General features: G+C 36.8%; 2 protein-coding genes across 3 annotated transcripts; one reads left to right on the top strand and one right to left on the bottom strand.

Annotated features, from left to right (window-relative positions):
* Positions 1–1,139: 1,139 nt before the first annotated feature.
* On the bottom strand, positions 1,140–6,110 carry LOC111489132 (filament-like plant protein 3). 2 transcript variants are annotated; one of them, XM_023137183.1, is made up of 5 exons: positions 5,748–6,110; positions 5,129–5,286; positions 4,010–4,229; positions 2,460–3,919; positions 1,140–1,545 (listed from the first exon to the last, which is right to left on the bottom strand). In XM_023137183.1, exons 2-5 carry the CDS (start codon positions 5,240–5,242, stop codon positions 1,165–1,167), a joined length of 2,175 nt encoding a protein of 724 aa, XP_022992951.1. In that variant the 5' UTR covers positions 5,243–5,286; positions 5,748–6,110; the 3' UTR covers positions 1,140–1,164. The 2 variants fall into 2 exon arrangements, with proteins under 2 accessions (XP_022992951.1, XP_022992952.1); XM_023137184.1 differs by lacking the exon at positions 5,748–6,110 and adding an exon at positions 5,366–5,668.
* Positions 6,111–8,954: 2,844 nt separating this feature from the next.
* LOC111489635 (photosystem II 22 kDa protein, chloroplastic-like) lies at positions 8,955–10,321 on the top strand. The gene is made up of 4 exons (XM_023137953.1): positions 8,955–9,295; positions 9,375–9,482; positions 9,591–9,837; positions 9,928–10,321. The coding sequence occupies exons 1-4, from the start codon at positions 9,086–9,088 to the stop codon at positions 10,173–10,175; spliced, it is 813 nt and encodes a 270-aa protein (XP_022993721.1). The 5' UTR covers positions 8,955–9,085; the 3' UTR covers positions 10,176–10,321.
* Positions 10,322–10,597: the final 276 nt, after the last annotated feature.

The following is a 10,597-nucleotide window of genomic DNA, read 5'->3' as shown; positions in this document are numbered from 1 at the left end:
TTTTTAAAAAAAAAAAAAAAAAAAAAAAAAAAACTATTTTTATTGTAGAAAAGTGGAAATATTTTCAATTTTACCCTTTCGTTAATTTTGGCTAACTCATCCACTAATTCTGACCCAAAAATGGTAATTTGAAGTAAAATTTTATTTTTATTTTCTTTTTCTACCAAGTTTTATTACTGTGCCATAATTAATATCTATTTAATATTCCCTACTCTTAATGAGAATTTAAAAATATACTATTAGATAAACAAATCTAATGTGATAAGTTTAGGAGTCAGAAAATTAATGGAAATCTAATTATTGTAACTTATAGATAGAAAAGTTGGTATTGGTTGCAAAAATGCAACATCCCAATAAAATTTAATTCCTAAATTCAATAAGTTAAACGACCCATAGAACATTTAAAACTCTTAAGTCTAAACAGAATTAAATGCTAAACTTTCATAATTAATTAATTTTAAGTGATTTATAATTTTTTTTACTTGGATTTCTTAAAACCAACTAAAAACCTGCCTAAATAAAATTATTATTTTATCAAATATTATTATGTAAATAAATAAATAAAATATAAATGTTATTCATTTGATTTAAGAAAAAAGAAAAAAATAATAATTTAGTTGGGCGTATTAAAAATATATATTGATATATGTTTGTTTTTTAATCCTAATAAGATGTGAGTAAATCAATTTAAATCATTTGTTAATATCTCCTTTTGAAACTAATAAAAAACAAATTTCTTGTGGATATAAAAAAATTTAAATACTTTTTTCAATTTTGATAGTAGGAATAGTTTTAAAATTTCAATTAGTTTGTTTCTTACCTAATTGGTGGCTCAGTGAGTGTCCGTATTAGTGCGGACCGTCCTTGCCTTTGATAACATTTGGTTACGTGTCTACTTCACATATGGTCTAAAAAACAATGACAAAACACTTCCTACAAAGGAAAAATAATAATAATAATAATAATAATAATAATAAAAACAAAATTACTCTTGCCATTTTGTAGCTGCTTACAAATCTACACACGCCTATCCATATGAAGATTGAAAACATTCTTCTGTGATTAAATAGCATTTAATCAGCAAATTCAAAATGCAGAAGAACTAAGCTGCTTTACAGTCAACTTTCTGTACTCTTACCAGACACCAACCATATGCATTCCTGACTAAATTTCTAGTTTTATCCCGCCCTTGGTTCGAGAGAAAAACTTAGCAAAACCGTTTCGGTTTTTCTCAGAATTGACGATATGACTTACAATCACGGACGATGAAGTTGAAGAAGATGAAAATGAGGGTGAGTCGTCTTCGTTCTTATTCAATGATGGTTCAGAACTGTCATCAACTCCTTTAGTATAGTCTGAATCTCTTCTGGGTGAAAGTGTCCCGTTCGAATGCTTGCAATGCTCCTCGCCATCTGTGAACTCCCGTAGTTGCGTCGTATCGATCAGAAAATCTTCGAGTGATGCTAGAGATTTAAGCTGATTCCCAAGAGAAGCAATTGTCTTTTGACACTCTGCAAGTTTCCCTGCAGCTACGGCTAGATCCTCCTGCAAATGTTACCCCACTATGAGTATTCATTCAACTTCCTCAACTTATGCATTGCAAAAGATTAAAGGTTAAATTATGCGTTTCAAATACATACATCCACGGATGTAACAACTCAAGCTCACCACTAGCAGATATCGTCCTCTTTGAGCTTTTCTTTATAGGCTTTCCCTCAAAGTTTTTAAAATCCGTATGCTAGTGAGAGGTTTTTACACCCTTATAAAGAATGTTTCGTTCCCCTCTCCAATTGATGTGAGACCCTCTAGTCCTTTGTTCTCCTCTCCAACCGATGTGGAGTTAAGGGTCTCACATCGATTGGAGAGAGAAACGAGTGCCAGTGAGGACGCCGAGTCTCGAAAGGGGTGAGCCTCGAAGGGGGTGGATTGTGAGATCCCACATCGGTTGGAGATGGGAACGAAACATTCTTTACAAGGGTATGGGCACCTCTCCCTAAAAATGAGTCTGTTAGGGAGAGGTGTCCATACCCTTGTAAAGAATGCTTCGTTCTCCTCTTCCTAACAGATGCGTTTTTAAAACTATGAGAGAAACCTCGAAAGGGAAAGCCCAAAGAGGACAACATTTGCTAGCGGTGGGTTTGGACCGTTACAAGGGACCTATTTGATATTGCTAGCGGTGGGTGGACACCGAGCAGTGTACCAGTGAGGACGCTGAGCCCCGAAAGAGAGGATATCAGGCGGTGTGTCAATAAGGACACTAAGCCTCAAAGGGGGTGGATTGTGAGATCCCACGTCGGTTGGAGAGGGGAACAAAGCATTCGTTATAAGGGTGTGGAAACCTCTCCCTAGCAGACGCGTTTTAAAAGCCTTGAAAGAAAGCCCAAAGAGGACAATATCTGCTAGTGGTGGGCTTGGACCGTTAGGACTAAACATGAGAAACACCTAATATAAACTTTTACCTGCTTTATCTTCAACTCATGTTTGGAGATTTCAGTTTGTGATAGTTGTTCATCATGTTTCAATCTTGAAAGCTCTTCTTCTAGTCCCTGACACTTGACTGTCAATGCCAATGCTGAAGCCCTCTCTTTTTGAATATCAGATTCCAACATCCCAACTTTTGCATTCATTGTGAGAGATTCAGCTTCCATGCTGATAAGTTGAGACTCAATTCTTAACTTCGATTCATTTGCAAAGGTTAGCTCATTCTGCAACTTCTCTAGTTTCATTTCAGTTTCCTTGAATTGAAATTGTGAAATGTCCACAGAGTTCTGACTCTGAGAAAGAGCAGTCCTCAGTTCATCTTTCTCTGCCTCCAACTTCATTAATTTCTCTCTCATTTCAGCTTTCTCTGCTTCCATCGTCGCTAACTTGTGCCCCGATTCGGATATCTCGCTCTCCATCATCGCTACCATTTCATCGACTTCAGCTCTCTCCGTTTCCATCATCTCTAGCCTCTCTTCCATTTCATCCTTCTCCATTTCTATCCGTTTCAGCTTCGCTTCCAATTCAATCTTTGCTTCTTCCATCTCACCCAGCTTCTCTTCCATTACAGATCTCTCATGCTGCAACATCTCAAGCTCAGTTCTTATGGCATTTTCCTCAGCAGTACGACGAGTGGAAGCTTCGGGTTCTTGATGACTCTCTCTTATAGCAGTTTCGGGTAATGATGCAAGCCTTTCCATCTCAAGAAAATCATCCATGAGATCAAGTTCAAGAGACGAAGGAAGATTACTGCTAACAAGTAAGTTTGATGACCATGAGTCTGTGCAACTAGCTACACATTTGTTTCGTTTGGTTCTTCTTATATCCATATCCATGCCATTAAGCTGCTCTCCGTTATCCGATTGAGTGTCGGTAAGTGACTCGATAGAAATAGTCATGGAAGCAGCTATGGATTTGTGATCATAAACCAATGATGGTTTGTATGACATTACTTTTAATCGGCGACACTCGGCCTCAAGCTTCGCCATTTTCTTTATGCTCTCAAGATGTTGCTTACTGGCTGTTTCAGCTGTTTGTGTACTCAAATCCCTCTCAATAGTCCTGGTTTCTAACTCCCTATATTGAGCATGAAGCTCATACCTGAGGGCTGCATTCTCCCTTTTCAATGACTCGAGCATCTTGTCAAGGCTAGGATCGTTTTGAGGAGATTCACATTTAGCCTCATCCGCTTTGCGCTCGAGCTCGAGGAGCTGCCTCTCAAGGTTCACCTTGGTGGACTCCCAATCTCGGGTTTTTTCTTCCACCGCGTCGTGAATCTTCTGCTCCTGCTCCTCCCTTGCCAGCCTGAGCTGCCTAACACATTCTTTGAGCGCCCCATCAAGGTGGCTCACTCGATCTTCCAATGCAGACTTTTGCTGAACCGTAGTCCCAAGCTGCTGTTTTAGTAGTCCAACTTCATTTTCCGCATTTTCCCATCCTAAATTCGCATTAGAATAAGCAGAATTCATTTAGTTCATTCATGTCTAAGGATGTAAAACATGAACAAATTTGAAGTTTCCAACTATACCTGCGATAGCTTCTTCAGCAACTTTGGCATGCTGGTTTACTAATTCCTCTTTGGCCTTCAAATTTAAAAGAGCAGCTGATAGCCTATCAGATAGACCTTCCACACTATTATTGAGCTCTTCTTGTTTTGGTGAATCATCATCAATGTCTTCATCACATACTGCTTTTGACGTTACTTCTGGTGACTGAATCTCGTGATTAGGCGACGACTTGACTCCGTCCTGTTTATCAATTATGATGGGTGAGTCCAGCCAATTCTCCAAATGCATAGCACAGAGACAATCAAGTCTTCATGACAACTAATCTAAGGATAATCCAACTAATGAAGTTGTCAAGGAAAATGCTCTGCCTACAAGTTAATAACTTAAAGATCTCTTTTGTCTTCTACAAGCAGCTCCATCAATAACAGCCTAAGCTCACCGCTAGTAGATATTGTTCACTTTGGCTCGTTACTTATCACCGTCAACCTCACGGTTTTAAAGCGCGTCTACTAGGGAGAGGTTTCCACACCATTATAAAGAATGCTTCGTTCTCCTCTCAAACTAATGTGGGATCTTACAAGGGATGAGGCTGATACAAATGGTATTAGAGCCAAACACCGGACGATGTGCCAGCAAGAACACATGGCCCCCCAAGGGGGTGGATTGTGAGTTCCCACATCGGTTGTAGAGGATAACGAAGCATTCTTTATAAAGATGTGGAAACCTCTCCCTAGTAGACTTGCTTTAAAACCATGAGACTAATGGCAATACGTAACGGGCCAAGAGGATAATATCTAAGAACAAACAAACATTCTGATTCTGCTTTTGTTTCCACTCCTGTAAAAGTTCTTACATACCCTTTTCACCTCAGGAAGAAACAAAACTATATCACCTTTCTTTTCATCCCCAAGAGTTCGAATCATACAATCACCTGGGAGATCTTACTTCATCAAAAGGATGAATCTCTCCAATATAATTTACAGAAGATGTTAATCAAATCAAGCAAAACACAATACCATAATGTTTCTTGCAAATCCCTGAAAACACACATAAATTTGGATACTATCAACTAGTTTTCGCCTTTCGGGTGTATGTAACAGCCACCACAATGGAGATGTTTTAAGGATTCATTTGCGTACCTGCTCGTCGGAAAACCTCTCGGAATACGTCGACATTGATCCAGAACTTTCGGTGGTTTGTCCAGGACTTTTATCAGATGACTTCTTCTTCCATGGCCATTTTCTTCTATCCATCCTATCGCCTTACTTCCAAATCAGTCCACTGGTCAAAGCGCCATCTATAGACATAAATACACAGTTCTTTAGAAATCCATTACGAATCCAGCTTCAAAATTTGCCTAAAGAGACTGTAATTGCCTGTGCTAATATGGGAATTTCAAGCAAAGTAGCATCCATTCTTTCAACTTTGCTTCAAATCCACCCTAAGATCACCCCACTCAACAACTAGTAAATCACAGAAAAGGGTTTCAGCTAAGCAAAAACCCCATCAATTCTCAAATACATTAGGTGAAAGCTTCGGAAGCCATCAATGGTTTAGAAAAAGAAGAAGCCATCAGAGAAGAACAGATAAAATGAAAACGAAATACGCAAAATCCTTCAAACATTCGAAATAAAAGCGATCCATCAACAAGTCTACAGAAGATTCCCCCTCTTTTCTGAGGAATCAGGTTTCAGTAGAATTCGTACAAGAAATGAATAGAAATCATCAAAATGAAGACGACCTAGATGGAAATTTTACCTTAAACCATAAAAAATGTACAAAATCGAGAGCTCGAACAGGAGCCAGCACTGAAGAACAATAAGAACCGAATCCCTGGGAGGAGGCGTTTGGGTTTAAGAATTGTGTAAGAAGGCAAACAAACAGCTATCGCTGCAAGAATCTGTAGAATGTCTGCAAATATGCAGAAAAATTAGCGGCGAACGCCAGAGAATAAAGGGTTCCAATACCATTTGTTGTTTAATTTTAATTAGTTCTTCAGATTTCTGTTCACAATGGTAGCTTCCAAAATATTGAACAAAAAGAAAGGCAAGGGATGAAGTGCGAGAGAAAGCGAGCATGTGATTGGGGCATATTGGAAGTGTGAAATTCAAGAATGGGGCCTCAAAAGAACGAAATTCAGCACTCACCTGCTTTGTTTTTTCTTTTTTTATAACCAACAACAAAAAAAAAAAATTGTTTTTATATTTTTTGGTTTATATATTTTGAAATATAGCTGCCGGAATTCCCGCCCTTGAGTGAGAATCTGGATGCCATTTTTGTTCGAGTATTTGGGTATTAAATTTGATTTATTTTAATTATTTTTTCATTATCAAAATAGTTGGGACGAAAAAACCCTAAACACACCATGGTATTATATTATTTTCTTAGCTTTGCTTTGGGCTTTTCCAAAAGGTCTCACTCCAATGGAGTTAGTATTCCTCACTTATAAATCCATGATCATTCCCTAAATTATCCGATGTGAAACTTTCATCATCCAACGAACGTCACGTGGTTAACTTCAACTCGGTAGAATAAGAATAATTGATTCCTTTTGTGTGCGCTCCAAATAGATGCATGCTATGAAATATTTATTTTTTAAATAAATGAACTAATAATTAAAAAATATTATTAAAATTAGTTTTAAGAATATTTTATAAGTCATATTTTATGAGAATTTTACTAATTAAAAAACAGAAAACATGTAATAATCATTATTGAAGAACGGGCTGGAGGAGCATGTATTATCGTCCGTTGAGAGGGAAATGTCAGCTCACAGTCAACCTTCCAAGTCAACGACGCCAATTAATTAGACGGCTTAATCCAATTAACATTCTAAAATAAACTTTAAGAATTGAATTTAAATTTTATAAAAAAAAAAAAAAAAAAAAAAACAGAAACTCATATTTCTTTGTTTCTTTTTTAAAGCGAAATTGGAATTTATTGCTGCATTGAAGTTACAGTATAGCATAAATAATTGGCTATTATTACTTATTTGTCATCAATATTATTTTATTTTTATAAAATTAAGTTCTTAATAATTAATTGTAATCCCGCGTGCTCTTTTCTCACACTCAACCAAATTTAGATCATAATTGCATTATTTTAATTTTTAAAACAATATATATATATACACATTAGAATTGTATTATAATTGGCTAAAAAAAATTGTAGTTTTGAGAGAAAAGATTGATTATTGGTAAATAAAATTGTGGTAATTCGGGTTTTAAATAATAAAATGGAGACAAATTCTGAAGTATCAAAACTTTAGCCGATTCATTGAATTAATTGCATAATTAGGGGATACAATCTTTTAAAGGGATATATTAATGTCACTAAGCTCGCATTGTCAATTATTTAATCATATTTATCACTAAAAATTAAAATAAATAAGAAATTAAAAAAAAAAATAATAATAATAAGGAAAGTGACGGGAACGACAGTTGAGCGCTCAACAGAAAAGCAAGCAGGAGCTCACGTGGATGAAAGATGGAAAATATGGACAGAGGATTTCTTTTAGTATTTCTATATTTTTAAATTAAGGCATGAAAAATAAAATCTGACGTGGATATAAATAATTTATCAAGCACAAATTTTAACAGTTTTTAAAATTTAATGATATATTAGATATTTTTAAAAAAACTCAAAATTTATTGACTAAATTTGTAATTTAATAAAAAAAAAATATTTTAGTGTGAAATTAAAATGTGGCAACGAGAGTTCTAGATTTATCTACCGAATTTAAAAAATAACTAAATGAGTTTTAGTTTGAAAAATACACCCTCCTTTAAATTCAAGGACCGCAATCGAAAGAATGAATTGAGTGCTGCTTTGTTGGGCTTTTGTGCTCCGAAAGGGCCATTAAATATATGGACTAAGCCCTGACCATGGCTCAGGCCCAATCCCTGTCAGCTTGACGAACCACAGAGCACACGTTGAGCTGCTCCCTTTTGGTATAATTCCTTTGTTTTATACGAATCTCCGGAATCTGCGTGATTGGGATCTTCTAGAAACGTCCAAGATGAAGATTCAAGTGAATAGACTGTGTACAAAGTTATATTTTCAACCTTTTATTTTCAAATATATTAAAAAATAAGGAAAAAAAGAACACGAGAGGATGGATATTTGATGACTACATAGAACCAACAGCGTATAGGTTATAGGTTAAACGGGCTCTCAAGTGATTTAATTTAGCAAAAACTAATTTTAGAGGAAGTATACATCGAAACTATATTATTGAAGATAAAATAATTAAAAAATGTTTAAAGAAAATAAATAAAAATTATTATTATAGTTTTCATTTTTAGAAACTACAAGTATTTGTGATAATTGTTAGACGAACACGACTCTCCACAATGGTATGATATTGTCCACTTTGAGCATAAGCTCTCATAGCTTTGCTTTGGGCTTCCCAAAAGGCCTCATACCAATGGAGTTAGTATTCCTCACTTATAAACCCATGGGACTTTCATCATCCAACACCTCCCCTCGAACAAAGCACGCCTCCCCTTAATCGAGGCTCGACTCCTTTGGAGTCTTAGTCATTTTTTACTGCCTTCGTACCTTCGAGGAGGCTTGACTCCTTTTGGAGTCATTTGTTCGACATTTAAGGATTTGCCAATTGGCACGGCTAAGTTTAGGGCATGGCTCTGATACCATGTTAAATACAGGAAAAATGAATAGAGTATCTCGATCACCAATAGTTTTCATTTCATTTTTAGAAACTATAAGCAAATGAACGAGAGATAATGGAGTGATAAGAGCTCAGAAGACTCAAAATAGAACCCAATTTTTGGAACACTTGTTAATGTTTAGGACTAAAACCAAGGGTCCTCCAAAAAAGCATACCACCGATCCACCATCACGAAAAACTAAAGGACGACGTGTCACTCTATGCGCCGATCGTCAAACTCTCCCCACCAAATCCACAAGCACATCCCATTTCACCATACACTCAAAATCCCTCTGATTTCTCGAACCCTTTCTTCTTAAAATCCTATCCAAATTACTCAGCCATTTGCTTAAGCTTTTAAATCACAGGCTTCCCTGCATTAATCTCACTCAAATACCTTAGAGCATTTTCATTTCGGTTCATTTCCATGGCGGCTCAAACCATGCTCCTGACTTCTGGTGCGTGCGCCGGCCATAAGAGAGAGTTCGCTTCTATTTTCACTCAAACGCTTAGACCTAACGCCCAAGTTACTCGCCTCCTTTTCAATCCTTCGCCTTCGCATTCTGTTACCTTGCCGGCGCGTGGATTTACGACTCTTGCGGCTTTTAAATCCAGAACTAAAGTGCCGCCGAAGAAGGTAATTTTGATTTTGATTCTTCTTACAGAGAGGAATTGATGGAATCTGAGAGTTCGCTTGATTCTTGATTTGATTTTAGGTTTCGAAGCCGAAGGTTGAAGACGGCATTTTCGGAACTTCCGGTGGCATTGGTTTCACTAAGCAGAATGAACTCTTCGTCGGCCGTGTTGCCATGATCGGCTTTGCTGTGAGTTCCTTCGAATTTATGCGTCTACGTTTATCAAATACCTAAGTAAGGCAACATTATTATAAATCTAATTGGATTTTGATCTGTATGATGGTGTAAAATTTGCAGGCATCTTTGTTAGGAGAGGGGATTACCGGTAAGGGAATTCTGGCGCAACTGAACTTGGAAACTGGAGTTCCGATTTACGAGGCGGAGCCTCTTCTTCTATTCTTCATCTTGTTCACTCTGCTCGGAGCCATCGGAGCCCTAGGAGACCGTGGAAAATTTATCGACGATCCAGAAACGGCTGGATTGGAACGCGCCGTCATCCCTCCCGGGAAGAGCTTCAGATCGGCGCTAGGTCTCAAGGAAGGAGGTAAATTACAGTACAGTAAAAATCACGTACGCCATTGTTCAGTTAAATTAAATCTTACATGAAATTGACGACGACTCTGTTTTTTTGAAGGTCCGTTGTTCGGATTCACGAAGGCAAATGAGCTGTTCGTCGGGCGATTGGCGCAGCTAGGGTTTGCGTTTTCGCTAATCGGAGAAATTATTACAGGAAAAGGTGCGTTGGCGCAGTTAAACATCGAGACGGGAGTGCCGATCAATGAGATCGAGCCTCTGGTATTGTTGAACGTTGTGTTCTTCTTCATTGCTGCTCTGAATCCTGGGACTGGAAAATTCGTCACCGACGAGGAAGATGATGATTGAACGGATCGATTCTGCTTTAATTTTCTTTGTACATGAACTTAGCAAATCCGTGAATTTCTCTTTAGGCTTGTGTAATTACAACATGTGTATTCTGCTTGAGCACCGAAAACAACGAAATCCAAGCAAAACAAACTTCGGCTAGTGAATAGGATGACGAGTTCTATCTCTCTCTCTCTCTCTCTCTTTTTTTTTTTTTTTAAATTTCATCTGCCGTTCCTTTTAATTTAAGGTATAATTGTTAATAGATGAGTTTAAAATAATATTATAAATATAAAACTTTGTGGGAAATAACTATTCGACTTTTTAATATTATACCATTTTCTAAAAATTTATATAAAAACATATTTTTTAACTTATACAAGAAATGATTAAATTGAAAAAACTTCCTTAACAAAGTGTCTACCCATTTTGGATAGACATTT

This window comes from Cucurbita maxima, unplaced genomic scaffold, assembly GCF_002738345.1.
Source record: "Cucurbita maxima cultivar Rimu unplaced genomic scaffold, Cmax_1.0 Cma_Scf00014, whole genome shotgun sequence".
Classification (NCBI taxonomy): domain Eukaryota; kingdom Viridiplantae; phylum Streptophyta; class Magnoliopsida; order Cucurbitales; family Cucurbitaceae; genus Cucurbita; species Cucurbita maxima.
Note: the sequence above shows the minus strand (reverse complement) of the source record. Positions and strands in the feature narration are given on the sequence as shown.